The 26,100-nt window shown below is 42.7% G+C and overlaps 1 protein-coding gene across 1 annotated transcript in view; it reads right to left on the reverse strand.

Annotated features, from left to right (window-relative positions):
- Positions 1-26,100, reverse strand: part of CNTNAP2 (contactin associated protein 2) — a 1,606,913-nt gene that overhangs the window by 883,336 nt on the left and 697,477 nt on the right. Inside the window, exon 4 of the mRNA XM_075921713.1 lies at positions 16,702-16,849. Within this exon, the coding sequence (XP_075777828.1) occupies positions 16,702-16,849 (148 nt within the window). The remainder of the gene's footprint in view (positions 1-16,701; positions 16,850-26,100) is intronic.

A 26,100-nucleotide genomic window follows, 5' to 3' on the forward strand; every position in this document is an offset into this window, starting at 1 on the left:
AGATTCTGATTCAACAGAGCAATTAAACGTATTAGTGGTTCCACTGAAATCAATTCACCACTTTCTACATATTGAAGGGGTTGATTTTTAAAGTCCATTTGGATACTTCTGAAGTTGAACAACAAGCCTTCTGTCACCAAGAGGAACAGGTCCCACAGCTTTGAAAATGTTTTGACTTTGCTTCCTAATGACTATGCATTAAGTACAAGAGATTTACCTCTGTATTTTCACTTTAAACTGAGCTGATAGATGTGAATGTTACTTTCTCTCAATCCCTCCGGTAACTAGAAAGCTGAACTAGAAAGGAAGGAAGAAGTGGAATCAGGGAACTATGCACACTCATGACAAAAGGAGAGGTCATAGGAGAGACTTTAACGGAAGAGAGCTCACAGAAGACAGCAAATACAGACTAGGTCTGCATAAGAAATGTTGTAATAATAAACTGCTAAAAGACACAAGGTTCCTATTGACTTTTTAAATTCAGGAGTCAAAGAATGGTATTGTTGAAGATGCTTACTTAGAAACTATTGCTTTGAATGAACCATCATTTACAGTATGATATAAAAATCCAATAAATTGAATTTACATTGTCACCCATCCTGTAAGGTGAGCTAAATCTCCAGTACTAGATGCCCCATCATCTTGTGGTGTGAAACAGATCTCTCTCAACCCAGCAACCATCCTCCTATGGCTGCAAAAAACTCACTATGGGATTTCTGCTATCTTAAAAAATAAGCAGATGTCTTCCTATACATCACCAAATGTTTGCTTGCCCCTAATACTTTGTTACCTCATCATAAAATCATCCTGGCCCTGATTTTTCCATTCTTGCTTCTGATCTATAGGAGACTGATCCAAAGCTCACTTCAATGGGCTTTAGATCTGTTCCCAGTACAGTGCTCTGCAAGTTGCCTCAGTGAAATCAATCAAACATTCAGAAGTACCACTCAGTCTAAATAAAGGTGGCAGAGGCCTATGTAAGCTATTATGGTTAAGCAAATCTGGCAGGCTCTATTTCAGAGAGGGATTGCCCTAGAATAGTAAATTATTTAGTCCACTGTTTCTAGAATGCAGGTGGAAAAGCCTGCACAGAGTCTAGGCCATAGCCTCAGCTAGTGTAAATTAGCATAGCTTCATTGATTTCAGTGGAGCTACACCAATTTACAACATCTGAGTCATTAGCCTATTTTGTCTGTAAGCTGCCTGATCATAGTTAGCATTGCCAAATTCACTGGAAAACTAAAATATCTCCCTGCAGATTAGCTCACCTGCTTCCGATCTATTGTCTGTGACCTCTCATGGGAACCTGGAGACCATCACTAGTGAATAGGAAATGAGGATTTTATCTATATTCACAAATGGTTTTCAGAACACAGGCTAAGTCTGACACTTTGAAGCAAATCTAAGAAAAATAATTCATGACAAAAACTTTTTGACACAAAGTATTGCAACTAGCTTGGGGAAATTCCATATTATACCTCATTCTGATAAAAATAAATTGATCATTGAACTAAAAACTGATGGTTGCCTAGGTACAAGTACTTGTGACCTCATTTCATTTAATACATGCAAGCTGAATAAAGTCCTGACCAGCAATATACATAGACACACACACACACACAGGGTGCGCTTAAAGGGACAATTTCCCAAAGCAAAAATAAATAAATAATTAGAGATAAAATTGTGTAGAGAAAAAATATGTGACTGATAAGTGGATGTTAAGAATGTTTTATTTGGTGCCTCATAAACCTTCAATACTACAAGTAGTAGTATTTGGTTGAAAGATACTTTGGTTAAGTCAGGAAGTGAAAATAGACACTAAATGTATATAACAAATCACAGCAATTGGGAAGTTGGTAGCAATGAATACAAATTAGGATATTAAACAACAGCTATGAAAGTTAAACATTCTAAAATCCATAGGACTGAAAAACGTGCACACAAGAATGGTGGCTGTGGGCCCCTGGCAAGGGGTGTGGGTGGTGGGAGGGAGGGAGGGAGAGAGGGAGGGCAGCACTCCAGCAGCAAGGAAGGGGCTCTGGTCTTTGGCCATCACCACTGCTGCAGTAGTGGTGACAATGGTGGGAGCTTTGGGCCCTGGGGAAATTGCCCTCTTTTGCCTCCCCCTGTCAATAGCCCTGTGTTAAATTAAGCAGCCAATGAGATCTCTGAACCACCAATGTTGATTTTTTTAACTTATCCTGGAACACTGGGGCTATGTCTAGACTGCAAGCCTCTTTCGAAAGATACTTTCGAAAGAGCCTCTTTCGAAAGAGCGCGTCTAGACTGTACGCGGAACTTTCGAAAAAGCAAGCCGCTTTTTCGAAAGAAAGCACCCAGTGAGTCTGGATGCTCTCTTTCTAAAAAGCCTGTTTGCTTTCAAGAACGCCTTCTTTCGAAAGAGCACTTTCGAAAGAAGGCGTTCTTCCTCGTGGAATTAGGTTTACCACCGTCGAAAGAAAAGCCGCGTTCTTTTGATTTAATTTCGAAAGAACGCGGCTGCAGTCTAGACGCAGGTGAAGTTTTTTCGAAAAAAGGCTACTTTTTTCGAAAAAAACACTGAGTCTGGACACAGCCTGGGAAAGTTCAAGTGGCTTAGGAAATAAATAAATAAATATGTTGCATATAAATTGTAAAATAAACTGTAATTTTTATGCACCTTTATGCATGTGGGGGGAAGGTGGATGGTCTGGCCAAATGAAGGGAACAGTGCCTTTTAGCGGGGTGGTGGGGTTAGAAAAGGTCAACAGTGCTGCAAAAGGGGCAGTGGCTTGCGGTCTCAATCATTTGGGAATGCAGGGTTTGAAAAGGGCACAGCACAGTGCTGGGAGCCTCCATTTCGCGGACCAAGGCTGAGGCAGCAGGGCTCCAGTATTCAGCTGTTTGATTTTACCCAGCTCCATGTGGAGACAGGGTGGTGAGAGAGGAGAGCAAAAGGCGGAAAAAGCCCCTCCCCATGTCAGTACCAGGATCCAGCTAGAAGTCTGCATCAACTCTCAGCAGGACTTATACCTTAACTTAATCCAGGTACAAGAAAGGCCATGAGCAGGGAGGGAGGAAAACTCCTTCCCACTGCAGTCCCAGAACACAGGCAAGAGTGTGTAAGTCTCACGAGGGCTCCAGGTCCACATTTTCCCAGTTCCACTCCATGTGGAAGCAGAGGAGGGAGAAAGGAGAAAGCTACTCCCAATCAACATGACTCCTTGCAGACAAAGGGCAGGGAAGAGAAAAGGGAGGGTTAATTCTCACCCATCCTTGGTTTGGGTGCGGCAAGGCAGGCATAGCACAGGGAATTCACCAAGGAAAGAAGGGCAGATTGTCTCTGGGTATGCAGACAAGGCGGAGTGGGAGTGTGGCCCCATGTCATCACAGATGGGCAGTCTACAGGCGTTTAAGGAACAGTTTCTGACAGACACGCAAGACAGCAGGGGGCCGAACCTTGCCTCACCCTCTCAGTTACTGTTGCAGGGAAGCGAACGGAGTAGGAATCAAGTCCTGCATGGGTTAGATGGAGTGTAGTCATTTCAGCTGGTTTTGAGCTAAGAGCTGGATTCTTGTTGCAAGGGTGAAGAGCGAAGGAACACTGAGATAGTACCTTTGGTTACCAGAGGCAACTTACCAGATTTGAGCAAAGGAGGGCTCAAGATGGGGCACTCGCCCAGGCCAGTGTGCTTGCTGCATTTCATGGTGGCACAGTCAGCCATGTTTTGATACAAGTAATCAGATTTATTACATTGGAGCTTTGCAGACTGCATCATGTGTAAGAGTTTGCCTGTATTTAAGACAATCCATTCAGATGCTTGCAGGAAAGGAGGGAGACATCGAGGGCAGAAATGAGTTAAATTAACAACTGATTAATTTTCATAATTGCTGGGCTGTTTGGATCTGCTTGGGAGAGAGACTTCAGGAAGCGGTTCAGGGTCTTATACCTCATGACATGGCAAAGGTGGGAATTGCAGGCATTGGTGTTCCCTTGTAGTGTGAAAAACATACAAAAACCTCATGGCCCTGCTTGCGCTTGGAGCGTCTATTTTAGAGTTGATTCTGACGGCAGAGAGGAATTGGTTGAAAATCTGAAAGTAACAGATAACTTGATGGAAAGCACACAAAAGGATAGAGTTCATTATTCTGGCAAAAGAAAGGAGTAAAAAAAATTAAAGGAAGTGGATTTTAAAGATGCAGAGTCTATCAAATTCAGAGACTTAGTAGGTAAGATCCCATGCAAAGGAAGTCATAAGCAGGATAGCTGGCAGTTTCTAAGTGAGAAAATATTAAAGGCACAACAGCAAAGTATGCAATGTGAAGGAAAGAAACCACTATACTGCATTTAAGAACTTGAAAATCAAAATGGAATAATACAAAAGCGGAAGCAAGGACAAAACTGGTAAAAAGAGTATTAAAGAATAGCATAACCATGCAGGGATAAAATCAGAAAGGTTAGGCACAAAACAAGTTTCAACTAGCAAGGGACATAAAAGACAATGAGGAGAAGATCTATAAATACATTAGGAGCAAGAGAAAGATAAAGGAAAGTATAGGTCCATTTTTAATGGAAAATGTGCAAATAACTGATGACAGAGAGAAGGCTGAAATTTGAAATGCTTTCCCCCCCTTTTTACTAAAATAGCTAATTGTGACCAATTAATATTAACAATGGGTGGGGGGTGGAGGATAGGAGAAGAAAATGTTTAAGAATATATTGATAAATTAGATATATTCAAGTTGACATGCACTGATGAAATTTCCATTGCAGTACTTTTAGAAACTATCTGAAACATTCTCTAAATCATTAGCAATTATCTTTGAGAACTCAGAGAGAATAGGTGAATTCCCAGAGGACTGGAGAAGGGCAAATGCATTATCTTCAAAAAGGGGAATAAAGAGGACCTGGGGCATTATAGAACAGTCAGCTTAATTTTGATACCCTGGAAGATACTGGAACAAATCATTAAACAATCAATATGTTCAAGCTGAAAGAACAGTAAGGTGATGAGTAGTATACAACATGTATTTGCCAAGAACAAATCCTGCCAAACTAATCTAATTTCCTTCTTTAACACAGTAATCGGCGTAGCGAATGGGGCAAGGGGGAGCAATAGACAGGATGTATCTGCGCTCTACAAGACTTGTTACATAGTCTGAATTGTTAGTCTCATAAGTAAACTAGAGAAATGTGGTCTACCTGAAATTAGTATACAGTAGATGAATAATTGGTTCAAAACATCACATTAAAATACAGGTTGGACCTCCCTGGTCCTGCACCCTTCGGACCTGAATCATCCCAGATCAGGGAATTTGCTGGACCAGGGAAGGTCAAGTCTCCCCTACTCGCTGCCCCTCTGGCAGCTCCTCTCCCTGAAGGCTGGGGCTTTCCACCCTGCCTCTACCCCACTAAGGTTGATCCAGCTGAGGGTCCCCACCCTGCTGCACACCAGCTGCACGGGGGCTTCCCAAGGGTTCCCAAGCCAGGGCTGCCTGGCCACCACCAGTTCCTGCTACCTCCAGTGGTTCCTCAGGGTCTTCCAGCCCCGTGCCACCTGGATGCTGCTGGCCTTGCTGCCACCAAGGATTGCCTGGGGTTCTCCAGCCTCCACTGGCCCAGCTGCTGGGGGCTCTCCAGCCACCTGACCCCACTGACACTAGGGTTCCTCAGCGGAGGGGAGGCTCCTCAATACCACTTGGCCCTGCTGCCACCGGGGTTCCCCTGCCTAGCTGCTGCTGGTCCAGCCAGGACTCCACAAACTCCAAGTTCTCTCGGCTGGCTCCTGGTCCTGGGACTCTTTGGTCCAGCAACATCTGTGTTGGACCACGGATGTGGCCAGACCAGAGTGTACCAGATTTGGGAGATTCAATCTGTACTTACTAATGGTTTGTTGTCAAAGTGAGAGGACATATCAAGGTAGGCCCTCCAGCTGTACTGATAATATTTCCCTTTAACTATAATAGTGGGTGAAACCCAGAAGCAGATGTATGGGTCAGCAAAAGGAAGTATAAAGGGTCAGCCAAACAGCTCAGTCGAGAGGGAGTACCAAAGGAGATTACTGGAATGGGATGCCAAGGAGAACTGCTACAGTCCTGAGGGACCAGCCTGAGCTTCCAGAGAGCTCCCTCTCCTGCTCCCCCGCAAACCACTACAGAAACACACACATCCATCCCAAGAGGGAAGACTGAGACTAAGGAGGGGTCTAAACAAAACCCATTGACTGGCTTATGATGCAGGCGGCTCAGTAGGCTGTGACCCTTGCCTCCAGAAACGGAGAGAGGTTATGTTGAAAGTTCAAGTGAGTTCTGTAGCTAGCCCTAATCACCTAGAAAACCTTTCTAACAATAAGGATAGTTAAGCACTGGATAGGTTGGAACCCAATCACTGGACATTTTTACAAACAGGTTAGAGAAATACATGTCAGGGATGGTATATTGCTATTTAACTTGGCACAGGGGGCTGGACCAGATGACCTTTTGAGGTCCCTTCCAGCCCACTATTTCTGTGTTTCTATATTGTACTGAAAAAAATGAGATATGGTGACTTTTTTAGCCTTTAGAATGAATAATCTACACATACGGTGGGCAAGCCATTACTGATGATTTCTTAGCTATCTTGATTCCTAACACAAACCACCACTATCTTTAGTACAGAGGAAAACAAGGAATCATGAAACACCACCACAGGAGAATCCTCCACCCCCACCCCATACCCACCAGTTTGAACTAAACTTTGGGAAGAAGCAAATAGAAAGGAAACAGAATACTTTGAAACAAGCCAGGAAATAACTGCAAATTAAACATATTTTATTCCAGCCATGCAGAGAAACAAATATAGGGAGGCCCTTAGGCTTAACACTGGTGCATGGGAACCAAAATCCACAGCCTGGAATTTAGTGAACTTCTTGTTTCAGAGTGAAAAAACACCCGATGTCTCAGGCCACCAAGCCACTATGGACAATCAGATAGGTCACCACTTAAAGAAATCACAGAGAAGAATTCAAGGCAGACTCGTCATAAGCATTGTCTCAAGCAGAGAGCTTTAAAGGCTGTACTGCAGTGCTCAGACTAAGACTGTTCAGTTTTACATGCCTGAAATCTGCCAACCTTAGTTTGTAAGAAAGGACACTGTTTTTTTCATTTGCTTTCTCCCAGATATAGAACCTAAAGAAACTTAGAAGAAATCTGACCTCTGCACTAATCTGACTGCAGTATATATAATGATATATGTCAAGGAGAATAGTTCATGACACACAGTCGTATTTTGGTGTAATTTAAATTGAAGTCCTCACAAAAATACTAGTGTGTTGGGGTTTTTTTTTCAGAAAATGTCAAATGTGATTCAAAAAAATATGCAGAATCATGATACTTTCGTCACATTGTCTTGGACCACATTCTTCTTCTATGTCTGGGGAGAAGGAGATTAAATGAATTCCCTAAAAAGGTCTATAAACAAACTTTCCCAAATGAGACCCTCCTAATTTAAATAGTGGATTTTTGTTTTCTTTAAAAGGCCAAGTGTAATTGAAAAGTACCACTGACGCAGTGGAGCAAGTTGGTGGGGTATATAATCCTGGAAAGTATACTTATTTCCATTTGACATTAACTATACATTCATTGCAGACTAACAAATAGAGCTATACATTTGCTGCTGCAATTCTCAAAGTCTCTGTCCCCAGGAATTCCTGCCAGCAGACTCATGTACATTTCTGTGTACTGTAAGTTTGACTTTTACTTAGTGTTTTTTTGTCTTCTGTTATATGATATGCAAAACAGACTTTTTTCTAAGTTGTGCCTAGTGATAATAGATGCATGCTTGCCTCTGCAGGTAGAACAAAAGAGAATGGTCTGGAGAAGTGTAGCTAATCACCATCCATCACCCAGCTAATCACCATCCAGCATCTTCCCATGCAGCCCTTTTGGTCAAGGATTCTGAGGGAAATCACCCACTTGAGAAACATCATGAGATTGTTAATGTTCTGAGAAAATCAAGCAGCAATTTCAAGGGTCTTTTATTATAGGCCCCATGCTCAAAAATGGTCATGGTGACACAAATATATTTTGTCCCAAATAAAGTAATATGCAACAGTTCTATAATCCATTCTTCACTCCTTCAACTCTCAGGGTAGGTATTTAAGCCATGCACCCGTAATGTCAAGAGGGCAGAATATCATGCTGTGTTTGCAACTAGAGTGCTATGAATATCATCCTCAGGAATATATTAACCTTCCGTAAGTATAGGACCACATAATATAAAGCAGCTGAAATTTGAAGAAAACTCTTGACATTGCACAATTATAGGAATTCCCATTAATTTTCAAGAACAGATTTGTAGGAGTCATGTGGGTAGAACTACTAAAACATTTTTTTGATTCCACTGATGTTTTTCCGAAGTGAAATCTCAGACTGAATAGTATGGATTGTGTTTGTTTAAATTCTATATTTAGAAGAATTAATTGCCTATGACAATTTAATAGACCTGTTCAGTAAACAAAAATTTGTTTCATAAAACTTTCAATTAAAAAAAATATCCTATTTTCTATGTGTGCACTCTGTTGTTGCAGCTGAGTTGGTCCCAAGATAAGATATGCATGAGATGGGTAAGGTAAAATCTTTATTGGCCCAACTTCTGTTGATGAAAGACATGCTTTCAAGCTCTACCAACATTCTGAAGATCTTTGTGAGGCTTGAAAGCTTGTTTCTTTCACCAATAGAAGGTGGGCCAATAAAAGACTTTACCTCATCTCTACTGTGTCTCTCATACCCCATTTTCATTGAATACAGTTCCACCATTTAGGTAAGAGGATAAAGGTCTTGAGTAGACAACCTAATATAATAAAAATAATAACATGGGAACCAGCGTGCCAATATGGGGGAAAGGGGATGCAAAAAGAGCAATTGCCCTGGTGTCTGGTGATTCTAAAGGGCCTAGGGCACCTGGTCACTGTCACTACTGCAGCAACGGTGGAGGCCGAATCCCCAGGCACTTTAGAATTGCCACTGAAGTGCTGGGTGGTGTGCTCCAGATCCCATGCCGCACACTTTACACCTCATGCCAGCTTTGCAGTGTGGGGGATGCCTTGCTGTCTGGGCGTCACTGGGGGCTGGCCATCCCAGCCATGAACACAGAGCCCCCTCCCAATATTGTCAGCTCCTCTGTGTGGTAGACATGGCTTTGGAACAGCCTCACTATTCTTACTCCTTAGATTAATAGGTGTGTTGGGTCTAGAAGTGGAACAAAAGCAATATATAGAAGAGTTGTAGGAGTGAGGGTCTGATCAAAGTTCTATGGATGTCAATAAAAATACACATAGACATCAATTAGCTTTGGATCAGAGCCAGTGGCTTTTTTGCTACTCTAGTAACATACAGAATGAAATGTTCAATCTGGTCAGTCCTCAGTTTTGAAGCAACAGCAGCTTGCATTTATGTCTTGAATATTTCCTTTGATTTTTATGTCCAGTGGATGATTCTTGTCAGGATGAGATTTTCATATCAAGTATGCATGTCAACCATTTGGGAAGGGCAGGGTATGCATAGTCAGGAGTAATAGACTGAAACTGAGCAAAGGAACATTACAGACAGATATCAAGAAAATGTCCTAACAAAGAGGCTAAGTCAAATGTGGAATATATTTACCAAAGCAAACAGAGGCTTGAGCCATTTATAACTACACCTGACATAGCTGGTGATTGTGTTGTAAGGAACAATTTTCTATAGGAAGGGAGGTGGACAAAATCACCTATCACCCAAAAGAGCTATCACAGCCCTTATTTTCAGATCTTCAATATGCCAAACACAATTCTTATTAACATTTATTTTCAATCCTAAAGGCTTTTCCCTTTTTCTGTGTCAGTAACCATCATAACTTGCTATTTGCAGATATTTGGATGACCAGGATTTTGTTTACAAGAATGTTCTAGAGCAGGGGTGGGCAATAATGTTTAATGAGGGTCCACTCCAAGATTTTGGCAAGTGCTCAAGGGCTGTATTTCTACCAAGGAGGGTTGGGGTCTGGCACAGAAGTTGGGTGCAGAAAGGAGGTTGGAATAGTAGACTGGGTGCGGGACGGGGGTATGGAGTCTGAGAGGGAGTTTGGGTAAAGGAGGGGGTTGTGATCTGGGGCAGAGACCTGGGGTGCAGAATCCAAGAGGGAATATGGGTGTAGGAGAGGATTCTGGCCTGAGGGAGGGACTCTAGCAGGGGGTGCAGTGTCTGGGATGGGGTTGTGATGTGGGGGAAGGGGTACAGAGGGTTTGGGTGATGACTTGGGGCATGGAAATGGGGTGCAAGGTCAGGGAGGGTTTTTGGGTGCCAGAGAGGATTCTGGCCTGGGGGAAGGGTGTAGGAGGGGGTGCAGGGTGTGGGAGGGAGTTATGACCTGGGGGAAAGGGGTACAGAGGATTTGGGTGGTGGCCTGGGGCAGGTAGTTGTGGGGGGGGGGGGAAGGGAAGAGAGTGGGGGTGCCAGAGGCAGGCTCTGGCTGAGAGTTGCTTACTTGGGCACTTGCCGCTCAGCAGACCTGCAGGAACCCGAAGGCTGCAGTCACAAGCTGCTCCACTTGGCTCTGCTCCGGGAAGGGTGAAGGAGTCATGCGGTGGGGAGGCTTCATTGGCTGCCCTGCCGCCAGCAAAATATCTCAGCTGCTATTGGTCAGAAACTGGCCAATGGGAGCTGAGAGATTTTGCAATGCACAAAGCCCCCCTCCTCGCAGTCCAAATAGAGAAGCCAGATTTAAAGTGGCTGCTGCTGTGCTGTGCTTAAGGGTTTGAGCGAGGCAGCCACACACCAGATCCGATGGCTTGGCGGGCTGGATCTGGCCCACTGTCAGCCTCTTGCCCACCCCTGTTTTAGAGATTAGCTGTTCTTCATATTAATACTCAGGTTTATATGAAATCAAGTGTCTGGGCTATTTAAAAAAATCCAACTACAGCACAAAAATAGTAAAATATAACTGAGGTCACACAATATTTAATACAAAGCAAAGTGTTCAAATGAACACTTTACAAACATGGGACAGACTTAAATTTGTTCAAATAAACTATCTGGCAAATATTTGCAAATGGAGCTCATTAAATAATGGAAATAAATTTGTGGAGCTATTCCAAAATGAATTGCAAAAGTTCAATTTTCTGGTAGTCATGGATTGAAAATGTTTGTTTTGTAACTGTATATGGTGTGCACTGTTAATATTGGTGACACTCTCAAAACATTATTCATTATACATGTTTTGTGTTTGCTGTCTCTGATTGTCATCTCTTCCCCTATTAAAAAGGTTCAGGCATCCTGTGGGAGTGAAAAAATACAGCACGCGACCACATCCAAACAATTCTTTCCGTCCCTTATATAGCACTTCAACACCAACAAGTCCCTCTATTGTTATCAATAAGCATTGCCAAATGTGTTGCTACTGTACTGCTGCTTCCATTTTGTAGGCATTCAACCGTCTCAGGACAGAGATAGAGGAACTATTCAGCTGGTAATGATACCGTAAGAGCTTATTATGAACTTCATGAATCAGTAGCGAAATGTACTGTATTCCACTAGTCATAGCCTCCAGATGCCTTTGCTTTACTGCCTGTCTCAGGATTTCATAAATGTGGCCATGATGGAAGTATTCATGTATGACTGCACATGGCTCTGCTCTCTGCTTTCAAAGGAGTGGAAAAGAAAGCTTCCATCAGTTCTACCTTAACTGACTTGTGGACATTTTCCCTTTGGAAACACTGCTTTGTTAACAAAGGATGTAACTGCCAGTGAAAAGGCCTCCCTGTAACCCTACTGAAGATGAAATGGTTGTCTCCTAGTAAGATATAGCACTTCCTAAAGTACACTTTGAAAATAAATGTTATAACTCTCATTGACTACAAAAGCAGCAGTTCCACACTTATGTGATTTTTCTCTTTGCTGAGGTTATTTCAAGCATCTTTTTTCCTCCTACTCCATCTGCTCCACTAACACAACCAATTAACTTTCCCACCTTCTATAAGACACAGTTCTCACACACCTGTGCAGGATCAATTTCAGCTGTCTTGGTGTTAAACTTATCCAACAGGTGAACATTTGACAACGTGAAGCCCACTGTGTACCATGCCTTTAACGTGAGGCTACTCATAACATTCTTAACTGGAGGCTTCCAAACCCACATCACCAGATTTCTCTGCACTAAACCCAAGAAAACTCTCTTAGGGAAGCCCAGCTATCAAACTTGTTTCCTTCTCCCCCACATTTTCTCCTTCATTTTTCCTTTAGAGAGGTAGTGCCTCCCTCCAGGCTTGATGCTGTTGCTAGGTTTTACAGGGTGCAGGGGCCAAATGCAATTCTGTCCAGGACCTTTAACCCCCTAGTCTCTTTGGAGGAAAACGTTGTGAGAGAGCTAAATAGGAATCTTGCAAGTATACATAACAGATTAATGGTATAGCTAATAGAACCTACATTGGAGGGATTCACATTAGATTTTTTCAGTGGGCAATTCATCCTGTTTAACTCAGAAATTTTGCCCCAAATGTATGTATCTATGGATATGTTTCTCTGGAATATCTTCACACAGGGACAGACTGACTTCAGTGGGATGCAAAGAATCACGCAAAGAAAAAACTTAGCCCTAAATATGGTATACGGAGTATTTCTAGTTTTTCAGTGTAGTGCAAATGTTTTCAATAAGGACTATGTTTTTAAATCTTTTTTCCATTGAAAAATCCAGTTGGCCTTCATTCAGAGGGACTATAAATCTCCCAGCTTTTAACAAAGAATGAACAATTCATTCTTCTATCTCAGGCATTCTCAAACTGGGGGTTGTGACCCTTCAGGAGGTTGCAAGGTTATTACTGGGGGGAAGCGGGTGTCCGGTCTCCATCTCTAAAGCACGCTCATCTCAGCATTTCTAACAGTGATTATTATAAAACAATGGTTTTAATTGATAGGGGGAGGGCTTGCATCCAAAGGCTTCCTGTGCGAATGGGTCACCAATACAAAAGTTTGAGAACCTCTGTTCTGCCCAGAAACTGTCCTGAGAATGTAGTTATCAATACTGTCACCTATGTATATAGAAGATATATGTGATATGTTCAGGGCTACAGGATGAAAATTATAATGCTGCATCCATTTAAATATCAACAAAACAATCCATTGGTATTATCTTTTCAGATCTTACTTAGATCAACCCTTGAGTGGGAGACTTCCTCTGATTTGTAAGAAATGCTGACTAACTCAGTACTCAGATATTTAAGACATAGTGTTCCTAACCCCAGTAATGCCTCAGACCAAATCAGGATAGTGAAGTGAAGTTCCATCCCAGAAATTATGCTTTTCATTGGTAGTTAAAGTAACTTTTGCATATATTGCTTAAAAAGCATTTTAGGGTCCTGTGGGAAGGGACTCATAACATACTGTAAATATAAATAGTGGTAAATTTTTTTAACTAAATAACATATTAAAGATTACCACTAAAATACAAATACAGGGACAGGGCCAGCAAAGGGACACTGCATTTTGCTCACTTAGCTAGGGTGACCAGATGTCCCATTTTTAAAGGGATATTCCCATATTTAAGCCCTCCTGCAGGTGTCCCTACATCTAAAAATGGCCAAGTTGTCCCATATTTTCTGTCTGTCCCCTCTCATTGGTACTGCTGGGTCCTACTGCTGGCTGGATCCTTGCTCACCAGCCACCCACCCACCCACCAGAGGTGAGTGGGAGTGGAAGAAGGGTTCAGTGGCTGATGATGAAGGTGAATGTGGAAGGCTGTAGTTAGGTAAAGCTGCAGCATGCCAAGCCATCTGCTCTCCCCTGCTACATGCCAGCTCTTGGGCAGCAGGCTCCCCAATCCATTCCCCCATGCTGTTTCCAGTGCCAGCACTGGTTGCTTGTTGCAGTGGCTGGTTACATGCTACCTCTGTTGCCCATTGGCCTTTTAAATTCTTCCCCTTTCCCTGCTGTGCCCATTCACTCCCCTCATAGCCCCTCTGTTCTTCTATATCCTCCCGGTCAGATCATTCCACTCACTGACAGCCTGGCTGGCAGCCTCCATCCTCCCCACATTGCCTCTGACTGGGCTAGCACCCAGGGAAAGCTCAAGACTCTCTGGCTTCAGGCACTGGCCAAGAGGAGCTCAGTCCTGCATGTGCCAAAGCTTCACACAGCAATGACATGGTGAAGCTTCTCTGCCCTTCAGCTAAGCTCTGGAATGGTAGAGAGGAAGCTATTCCAGCCTGTTTGCACCCTGACCATGCTGGTCCCCAGGCAGGAACACGTAGCATCCATTTCATGTGCTGTTCCTTCCTTAAGCCCTGCCCCCAGGGTGTGTTGGGTGCTCTGTCCCCTAGGCATCCTCCTCTGCCCCACCATCTCTTTAGCCAGTGTAGGGGTCAATTGTGGAAGAACTCTGTTCGTGTGAAGTATAGGGGTGGTGAGGACTGCATTTCCCTCCCCCCTTTTGCCATTCCCCTGCCCTTCCCTACTATTGATGAGCCAGAAGCAAGCCTCTAGGAACATACACCATTATAGCAAGAGCAAATTGTAGGTAAGGGCGGGAACATAATCTTGTTTACCTAAATGTACTGATCATATAAACAAAGTCAAAGGACAAGCAGTACAGCTGAGCCATACTGTAACATGCAATGAGTAACCCCAGAAATTTCCAAACTGCCACAAACAAGGCAGAGACATTGTATTTAAAGCTGCACCAGAACACAGCAATTTGGACCTCACTGATGGGCTTTGGGTACCGGCGCCTCAGAAACTGAGACAGTCTCCCACTTCATCCGCAGCCGAAAAGGGTTCTCCGGTTAGCAGAAGTGATGTAAGATGCTGCTTTTCCTATCATGTTGTTCTGTTAGTTAAGGGGCACAGCTAATAGCTGTCAGAAAATAAACTGCTTGTGTTTCACAGTTAATTATGTAACTTTCTTTGTACTTTGAGAACCTAGTGTCGGACGTGAGACTTACTCTTGCTGGCAACAGCCAGTGTAGGGGCTGAAGCTCTTATAGTCACTGAAGCTCTTGTAGTCAACTTCCTTGGGCCCTTGTGCTCAAAGCTTAACCTGTTCCTGCCCATGCTATCACCAGGGAACAGGAAGCAGATGGGTTATGGCAGTGGCCAGCAGCAGCCTAGAAGTGTTAGCTGCCTTTCTACACTGTGTGGCCAAGGATGGACAAGCTGCATGTAGCCATACTGGTGGGGAGGGAAGGGAAGAGATGACCTCTGGAAGAATACAGGCTAGGTCATCACTATCCCTACTCCACCCCCTTTCAGTTGGATGCAGTTCCCATCCCTCTCCTCCTGCACAGTGTCAAAAGGCTACTGCTTGTCATATTCACGTGTGAACCCCAACACAAATCTGGAGCGATTGTGGCCCTCCAGATCCCTGACATGTTGCTTTCAGAAGACATGACACCAGGTGCCAGGCATGGAGGGTGAAAAGCAGTATAAGAAGATTGGTAAATAAAATGGCTGCTCCAAACTGTGAAATTTCTCCAGGCTTCTTAGATTAGGATCACAGTTTCCATTTAAGCCTGAAGTGGGGAGCAACTGTAGCTCCTGTTGACATTTATGAGAGTTGCAACTGTTTGACTCTTTTTATGACCAGGCATTTAATACTGGTGCTTTCTAACAAAATTAGTATTTTATTTTACCTTTAATGAAACATATAATATAGGATAATATGAACAGCTTTGATAAGACTGTTAGTCACAAATGAATAACTCTTTAATATTAATGATAATATCAGTCAATGAATTTTGCCATTTACCCCCAGTCATTTATTCAGGGCCTTTATATGCTATTTTTCAACATGCCTAAATACCTTTTCCTGAACTGTTTGGGTCACAATAATACAATAATAATCAAGGTCTGCTAAAAAAAACACCGATGCATGTCAAAATAAATTATTTCACAACAGTATCTTTCCAGTATGAGGAGTAACGGTAGTTAGAATTAGGATCTTTAATTTGAACTATGTACTCCGTGCCCTGTGTAGCCGCCGGCACAGAGTTCAGACTAAGGAGGAATTAAAAATGGCGGCGCCCGGGAACATGCAAATGAAGCACGGGATATTTAAATCCTGGGCTTCATTTGCAACTCCGCTTGCCCTAATTACCCTACCTAGCTCAAACTAACAAGCTAGTGTAGACATACCCTTTGAGGTCTCTAAGAGTGCGTCTACACAGCAGGGATTAACTTGAAATAAGCTATGCAAATTGATCTACATCAATTTGCACAGCTTATTTCGAAATACCTTATTTTGATGCTGTCTACAGAGCACTTATTTCAAAATAGAGCAGTCTTCCTCTGACTCCTCATAAAATGAGGGTTACAGGAGTCAGAGTAAGAAGACCTCCACCTTGAGAGTATTTCAACATTATTTGCAATAACTGTGTTTACATTTACATTATCTGTGTAAATATGAACTATGTTATTTCAAAATAACGCCAGTTATTTTGAAATAATGTTGCTGTGTAGAGATAGTCTACTATAGTATCTCCAGAGGAAGCTCAAACCAGTGATTTGAGAGAGAGCTAAAAAGACCAAATTTCATGAGATTATAGGTAATATAATTAGCAAATTTGGGAATGTCTTAATCTATTTAACCAAAAGATATTTAAGACTCAGTTTAATTGATAGGGGGAGAGCTTGCATCCAAACCCATCCCTGCTAGACACCAAAGTAGTGTGTTTACAAAGAAAAAGTAGAGGGGAACAGTAAATGTTAAGCAAAACTTACAATAAGGACAGCCGTAGACCTCAATTCTCAGCCCAATTTGGCCCTCTCCATTCCAGTCCAGAGGAACTATGCGTATATAACGGGTTATAACTAGATGCTGCAAATCATGCCGGATCACGCCATCAGAATTTGTATTTCCAGGAAATGCCTAAAGAGAAAGAAAAAACCCTCTTATAATATTAGATATATTTCAGATGCCATAAAAATACTTCGAGGGGGAGAGTAGGTACAGAAATCCTCTGATTATTTAGGTTAAACTATTCTGGTTGTTTTGTCTCTATGCTAGTGATTGAATTAACAGATGGTTCAGTAAACAGCACTGGAAGTTCTACAGCACTCATGAAAGATGCCAGATATATGCCAGATATAATATCCTCTTTCTCCATAATAGGTGCAGCATACTGAATTCTTAGTTAAATTAATCACCACTAAGGGCGAGAAAGCAGTTCATTTTTTGTCTATCTAGTTTTTAGCTTGTTTATTAAAATGTCAATAAGCATCCCATTTGCAGTGATTGTTTTTGTGAAGACACTAATTCACTAATTACTAGACTGAATCTACCAATTATTTTCACATAGATGGAAAGGATTTTAGTCACTAGTGACCTGGGACAGATTTGAATTGATGAATAGTGAAAAGCCCTCTTTCATTCCCTTGAGCCAGACTGTTCCCTGTTCTAGTTTTATGCTTCTATAGTAGAATTTACCACATTTCTGCAGGACTAAGAAACTGTACTTTAACTTTCAGGTCTTACCCATAGGGAAATCTGTAATCTGCACAATCAACACCTCACCCTAAATGAAATTGTGATAATCATCCAAATCTTGGCTCTTATCCACATTGTGAAGTACTTTTTCCAATTACTAAGAAATCAGAAGTCAGAGAAGGACACAATACTGTAAAATCTCGAATATAATGCACACTTTTTTCCCGTTTTTTTAGCATCAAAATCGGGGTGCGCATTATCTATAAGAGGTCTTTTTTTTTTAAAGTTTTAAACTTGCCCTGAGCAGGCACGAGCTGGGTGGGGGATGGGTCAGTCACAGGCTGGGCTGGGCTGGAGGACCCCGCGGCAGGCGGGAGCTCAGCTGGGCAGGGGGCTCCCGCAGCAGGTGTGAACTCAGCGTGCGCAAGCTCAGCTGGGCAGGGGGATCAGCAGCAGGAACGAGCCCCTTTCTTCCTATGCATACCGTAAAATCTCAAGTATAATGGGGGTGCGCATTATAGATAAGAATTTAGTTTATTCAAGAATTTTGACCTTTAAAAGGCAGATGCGCATTATATATAGGTGCGCATTATACTCGAGATTTTATGGTAATTCTTAAGTGTATTAAAGTTTCTAGAATTAATGAAGACAATACATCTAGGTTTTTTAAAAATTGTTATTATTTTAGTCACCTCTTGACATAATGACTCATCACATCTAGCTCAAAAGAGAACAATACCTGCCTGTATTTTCTGTCCAGTCAGGTCTTGGACAGTCTATTAATTCACAGGCGGAACTTCACAGAGACACAACTTTCTTATCTTTCTATACCTTGCTTTCACTGGAGATAAAGATGTCAAGAGAGTAAACAGGGAACTGGTACACCAAAGGAAAACAGATAGCCAATTGTCACAAAGAGTATAAAGGATCATTTTTAGGACATGTTTATAAAATTCAACCACTGAAGCTTCTGCTAGAAAAAAAATGTATACAAAATTCAGAAGTATGACTGTGCAACAATGAACAGGTCTACATTTTAATTATTTATATCAATGAGAATATATTCATTCATTTAAAAGAATCTATGCACACATCGCTATAGGCTGTAATATATTGAGATCTAGAATGTACACAATATGTATAGCCCAGAATAAGGGGCAATGGGAACCCATTATCCCTGAGGAAGATATAGGAGAAATTCTTCTCTGTGAAAGAAGAATCCCTTCCTAAGATTTCCATCATTCTAGGTGAGAATTTAAGTTGCTAAACCCTTCCATGTCTGTACTATTCTATATTTGGCCATGTCCTAGTTCTTCCCCTCAATCTGTCGGCCTGGTCTGTGCTTCCTATTGAGGGATCAGCCCTCTCACAGTAAATTCAGAAGAAAAAAAAGGTCTGGTAGCAGTTTATAGATGAACAAAACACGTAGATGGTATCATGAGTTTCGTGGACACAGCCCACTTCTTCAGATGTCCTGTCAACTGAAGAAGTGGGCTGTGCCCATTAAAGCTCATGATACCATCTACATCAGTGGCCCTCAACATGGTGCTCGCAGGTGCCATGATGCCCGCTGGGGCATTTATGTGCACCTGCCGAATCATCTGAGCTGGCCCCTGCTCCGGGCACACAGCACATGTGCGGTGCCGGCCCCAGACCCGTGGCACGTGAGTGGCCCTGCCCCCAGACGCCCGGCAGCCCCGAAAGGTTGGGGATCTATATGTTTTGTTCGTCTATAAAGTGCTACCAGACCAATTTTTTTTTTCCTGTAACAGACTAACTCGGCTGCCCCCTGGAGATAGTTACTGCAGTTATGGCAGGCTCCTATTGGGGAAGTATAGTATCAAGTATCATGTATCTAGTATTGAGCAGAATCTGGTCCATATTGTTCTTGGTTGTTTTTTTCCTTCTGAATGTTAAGGCTCATTTATGCAAATTATGACCCACTTTAAAGCTGAATCTTTCACTTCCATAATATATACAGAAAATTATTTCAAAATAAAGCATTAATGTGTTTGGTTTGTATTTCTTCACCCAACTGCAATTTTCAACCCAGGAAAGATTTTAAACATCATAACTTCTTTGAGACAATTACCTCCTCTTCTAGACATATTATTAGATGTCTCGTATGGATGAATTAATAGTTGTTTCAGAGACAGAAATACAAAAGTAGAAATTCTCAACAAATTTCAAAACAGCTACAGTTGTTCTCCCTTCCCCAATCATTTAAAAAAAGAAAACTATAGTTTCAGGATGGCTTTATTCTTTCATTTTGACTAACAAATAAGTAAAACTTGGGCATATAGCTGTCACCATTAAAAGGATATATTTATTAGTAGTCAATAGGACTTCAAGGATTTCACCTCAGATGTCTTTCTTCAAAATAGGCAGGAACTGTAATGCTTCCTATTATAAAGTTTGCCTACCACTTCCCGTTATAAGATCCAGGCTTACATTATTTCTAACTTTGCAAACTTTAACCATTTAGATGATTTGCGTGAGGCAGACTTTTTTTCAGTCAAAATGGTTTTGTCATTTTCAAGAATAAGTCTAGGGGAAAAATACATTGTGTACTCCAAGTTACTTCCTACCTGGAACCAAAGCACCAAGGAGCAGGAATCCACCTGTTCTGAATACAAAAGAGAGACAAGGAGGACCCAGGGAGAGGGAAAGTAAGGAAAGGAGTCTTATGAGACTAGACCCAGAGATGGGGAGAGAGAGTTATAACTGTTTCAAAGTGGGGTCCCCCATGGATTTATGTAGTGGCATTGCCATTGCCACAGAGTTTTTATGGAACATTTGGGCAAGTAACTTAAAGCATTCTTTTCACAGGAGGTCACTAACTTTTCTCACATTCTGCACACTAAGTTTCCTCGTGTTCTCACTTGAACTCCTGCAGGTCTGATTTGCAGAGTGCTGAACATCAGAGCTGCAGCTGAAGTCAATAGAAGATGATGCACCATACAAAAATCATCAGGAAATTGTTTAGTAGTAGTAAAATCAGAGATAGAACCACACATTATTGAAAAACAAAATATTAAAGAGCTGTTCATTAAGCGAGCATTGCATATTCTGTGTATAACCCACACACTTTCGGGGAGTGTTGACTGTCCTACCTAGTAGCATTGAGACCATTTATAGCAGTGGTCCCCAACCATTAGGGGTTGCCGGGCACCAGGGGGCGTGGCCGTTCGCCCGCCGGGCGCCCGGGGGGGGCGGGGCCCCCCCATAGCCGCATTCTGGGGGCCAGCGCTCTCCCCTCAAGCGCCGCGCGCCCGGGACCGGCACTGGCGCTCTCCCCCCCCGCCCCTCCCCCAAGTGCCGCGCGCCCGGGCCGGCGCTAGCGCTCTGTCCCCAAGCGCTGCGCGCCCGGAGCCGGCGATGGCGCTAGCGCTTCCTCCTCCTCCCTCCCCCCAAGCGCTGCACGCCCGGGGCCGGCACTGGCGCTCTCTCCCCCCCATGCACCGCGGGGGGTGAATCCGCAGCGCCCCCAGGGCTGGCATTCACCGTGCGCCACGCGCCCGGGGCCGGCTCCGGCACCGCGCATGCGCCACGTGCCCGGGGCCAGGCCAGCCCTGAGCACTTGGCGGGCGCAGAGAAATGCCCCCGCGGGCGGCACCGTGTTGGGGACCACGGATTTATAGAGAGGAAAATGAGTCTGCTCTACAGCCTTAGCTGAAAGCCAGCTGGCTTTTAGCTCATGCATTAGAGGCTACTGAACTAAGCTCCAGAATTCCTAGGTTCGATTGTGCCTATCAGCCTTACATCTGCTCTGAATGAGGCAGGGATCCCATAGGGAAAAGTAGCGTGTGATCACGTAATTGAAGACTCTCTCATCATAAGAATGAAACATAAGAACAGCCATACTGGATCTTCTGACAATGGCCAATGCCACCTGCCCCAGAGGGAAAGAACAGAACACATAATCATCAAGTGATCCCACTCTGTCACCCATTCCCAGCTTCTGACTAACAGAGACTAGGAACACCATTCCTACTCATGCTGGCTAGTAGCCATTGATTTACTTATCTTCCATTAATTTATCTAGTTCTTTTTTGAACCCTGTTAAAATTCTAGTCTTCACAACATCCTCTGGCAAGGAGTTCCTTAGGTTGACTGTGCATTGTGTGAAGAAAAACTTTTGTTTGTTTTCAACCTGTTACCCACTGATTTTTTTGTGAACCCTAGTTCTTGTGTTATGGGAACAAGTAATTGGCTGTGTCTACACTGCACCCCTTTTCCGGAAAAGGGATGCAGATTAGACACTTGAAAGTAGGAATAAGAAATCCTCCGGAAAAGGGCTTATTTTCTGGAGAATCACATCTAGACTGGCGCTTTTCTCCAGCTTATCCCCAAGCCGGAAAAAAGCGGCAGCCATGTAAATGCGAATACTCTGGGGGATATTTAAATCCCCCACAGATTTGCAATTCCGAAGTGTCTCATTAGCATCCCTTTTCCGGAAAGGGATGCCAATGTAGACACAGCCATTAAGTTTTCCTTATTTACATTCTCCACACTAGTCATGATTTCATAGAACTCTATCATATCCCTCCTTAGTCTCCTCTTTTCTAAGCTGAAAAGTCCCAGTTTTATTAATCTTTCTTCATATGACAGCCATTCCAAACCCCTAATCATTTTTGTTGCTTTTTTCTGAGCTTTTTCCAATGCCAAGTTATCCTTTTTTGAGAAGAGGTGACCACGTCTGCACTCAGTATTCAAGATGTGGAAATAACATGGGACTTATATAGTAGCATTTACTGGATCAGGTGAATAGATATTCTCTGTCTTATTTTTTATCCTTTTTAAATTATTCCTAACATTTTGTTTGCTTTTTTGACTGATTCATGAATACATACACGAGGGTTGTATTAAGGCTGCATAGGCAGTCTTAATTCTGTTATTTACTAAATTTGGAGTTCTTGACTTTGCATATTTGCAAACATTTTTTAACTATAGTATGTTTCTGTGCTATATATGGAATAGTGGGAAAATGTGGAATCCCAGTATAACACCATGAAACAATTGTTAAAGACTGGCTTTTAAATTCAGAATTATTGAACATGTCTCTCTAAGTCTATTACTTGGATATTTTATTTATAAATCCTTTCAAAAATATTTGGGACCCAACCCTGCAAATAGTAATTACAAGGCATATTTATTACTATGAGCAGAATTCAGTACCACACATAGTAGCTTTTTCTGGATAAGTAGACATGGGTAGTAGATGAATAGACATGGGCAGCCAAAAATAAGGTAATGCGGGGGTGTGGGATGCCATCAGTTTCTCAGATAAAGCACATTTGATTTACTCTCCAGCACAGCAATGTATTTTTAAATGCAGCCTTCATTTAGATAAATGTATTTTAGTAAGGCACGCTCTATGGGTAATACAAACAGCAGCCCAAATCCATCATTGCAAAGCTGAAAAATCAACTTACAGAAACTTGTGAAATAGGTACTGTTGCTGTTCTGCTTTTCTGACAGAATTGTTCATGGGCTTTGAAAAACAGTTTTTCATTAAAAAAATTATGCAATTTTCAAACTTTTGTGTTTGCCAAGGTTAATAACACTTAAAATTATAATGAAAAAAACTGCCATTTTGGGGATTTTTAAAGGGACTATAAAATACGTAAGTGAACACTTAAAAAAACCCTCTCGTAGCTTCAGAAATATCTAGGGGATCTGAACAAGTCTTCCAAATTATTAATCCCAAAAGCACAGTGAAATCTTTAAAGTCTGTGTTAACATGGCCAGGAATGTGCCCCCAACCTCATGAGCAATTCAACCTTTCTTCAATCCAAATAGTTAGGAAAAATTACTAAGGCAAAAGAAACAGCTCAGCTGGTTGTAAACCATGTACTCCAACCTCAGAAGTACAGTCCTTAAATGCATCCCTTTAACAAGGTAGGCCTCTCCTCATATGGGATACACAGCTCTTTAAGCTTCTTCAACATGTTTTAACTCAGTGTTTCTGAAAGTGTTCCACGGAATCAGTCTCAGAAACACATTAACTGGCCACCCCGATTTGTTTATTTACCGGTGCTGCAGCCACGGAGCCTCACAGCTTCCATTGGCTCTGTTTCATCCTTTGCAGCCAAGGGGAGCCGCAGGAAGTGGCGTTGGCTGGGCCACCACTTCCTGCAGCTCTCCTTGCTGCAAAGGACAAAACGGAGCCACGAGGCTCCATGGCCACAGTGCCAGTAAATAAACAAACTGGGGTGGCCGGTTAATGTGTTTCTGAGAGCGATTCTGCGGAACACTTTCAGAAACATTGTTTTAACTCATATCACAATTTACATATTGGGAGCTGGAAACATTGTGCCTGATTCAGGAATTCTGGGGAGCACTGAGGGAGCTTTAATCAACAATGCAGCTTATATTTGCTGCCTAATGTGAAATAGGGCAGGCCCACAGCCCCACTCCATGACCAACCATTCTGGAAATGCTAGTTGCTTAGTGGTACTAAGGCTGCCCATAGCAGGGCGTCAAGATAAGAAAAAAGGTGCTGCTTGGTCTCTGTGTAAATGGGCAGACTGGGAAGATGACTTGTACTTCCTTTTCCTCTCTTGCACACCATGGTTAGTGGTATCAGATTTATGTCTTATTTATAGAGGGATGAGCAAATGGAGAATCAGGTTGTGACCTTTTAATATTTACTGTGGACCAAGTGTTATACTTAAATAAAAACCAGTACACTGCAGAGCATGTCTTTCACAAAGCTAGGTTATGGAAAAAAAAACAGTATTCACTTTCCCTGTGTTACAAGTTGGACTTCCCTCATCCCGCCCTGAACCAGGGGATTTGCTGAACCAGGGGAGGTCACTCCCAACATAGCCCATGTTGTCCTGTTGTTCCTTGGCTAGGGCTCCAGCCCTGCCCCACTGCTATCTGCCCAACTGTGGCTTCCCAGGCTGGAACTCTGTGGCCATTGCTGGTGCCAGAGCTTCGCACAGTCACTGGGGCTGGAAATCCACTGACAGGGCCAGAGCTCTGTGTCTGCTGCCAGGACCCCACTACCGCCTGGCCACAGGGTTCAGAACTTCCTGCTGTGCCTCCTGCCCCTCCATACTCCTCGACCCAAACCCAGGGCTCCTGGGTGAGTCATCCCCCTCTACTCCGGCAACTCCTGCCCCATAGCTTGACCTTCCAATACCTGGGCTCTGTGGTCCAGGAACATCCATGGTCCATGGATGTTGCTGAACCAGAAAGTCCCGGTTAAGGGAGGTACAACCTGTATTTTGAAAGTTCTCACAGGATTTCACCATTGGGCAGAAGGCTGCTTCTTAGCATAGCAGGTGATTGTACCAATCAGCATCCAGACTTCCAAGGGGAAAACACAAAGTTTAAGCACCAAAAATAAGCAGTTAATCCAATGTGTGCATGCTGTTTTTTACTATAAAATATACCGAATAAGGTGTTCCATGAAATACCATAATGTTAACTTAAGAGTTGTTATGAGGTTATAGTTATGAAAGTATGTATGGACAGATATGTAGAAAATTTTAACTAGCCCTCGTAAGTAGTAGGAGTACCATCACCAATGGGGGCACCCTCAATGTTCCATTTAGAAGGTATTTAGTAGAGCTGCTAAATCAATCACCAGAAGATCATCTCCGGAGTGCTGTTCCATGGGTAAATAGAGACATGGCCTAAGTAAGGAGTTTTCTCTGTCCATAGGAACTGAAGAAAAAAATCCTACAAACCCTTTTAAGATGGAAGGGGTTTGAACAGAAGAACATTCATAACTTGCAGGGTACTTTTGAGGTGCAAAACTGCCTGGGAATGCTGGATCACTTTTGTAGCTTGCAGGTAATGCTGGGAAACAGTTTTAAGGGAATAGATCATTCTTTTTCTTATTTAGAAAAGTCTAGAAAAGGCTGCAACTTTATAGTCATGTTTTGCGTAGCTATATCTTTGCTTTGCCTTATTATTTGATTTTAGAATCTGTGGTTTTTATATTAAATATACCTTCTGTTTATTTTCCTCCTAAGAAGTTCTCTGGTGTATTGTGTGGAAGCTAATAACTTATGGGCTGAGTTTACACCTGTTGAAACGGGGAGAACGGATTGGGTATGTGGCAATTAGCTCTGGGAGAATGTATTTGGGGAGACCTGGGCTGGAAGGGCTATTGATTTCACCCTGAAAAGTGCAACTAAGATGCTGACAGCCAGGGTAAAACTTTATGCTTGAGGACAGGCAGGGTACTGGTGTCTGGGGCTATGTCTAGACCGTAAGCTTCTTTCATAATAAGCTTTTCTGAAAGAGATTTTCTGGAAAAGCTTATTTCGAAAGAGCGCGTCCACACGCAAAAAGCACAACGAAGTAGCAATTTTCTATTTCAAAAGATAGCGTCCATTCAGTGTGGACATTTAAGGCCACCCAGATCCAGTTCCAGCTCCCCTCTGCTCTCCAGTGTTTTAATCCTGCCTAAAGAGCCTGCCAGGTATGGGCAGCTTCCAGACCATCCTCCTTTTTTTGCCTTACCCCAACCAATTTGCTTTGATCGGAGCTGGAGTGGCAGGAGCTGATTAGGGCTTCCTCTACACTCCTTGCCACACTGAAGTACTGAAAAAGAAACCAGAGAAGAATATTAATTGAGTTAATAAAAGTGACTCGGGAATTTGTGCTCACAACCCATCAAGTTCAAATGGCCTTTGAACCCAATATGCTGCCAAAGAGTCCCTACATTTATGAAG

Source organism: Pelodiscus sinensis, chromosome 2, assembly GCF_049634645.1.
Source record: "Pelodiscus sinensis isolate JC-2024 chromosome 2, ASM4963464v1, whole genome shotgun sequence".
In the NCBI taxonomy this organism is placed as follows: Eukaryota; Metazoa; Chordata; order Testudines; family Trionychidae; genus Pelodiscus; species Pelodiscus sinensis.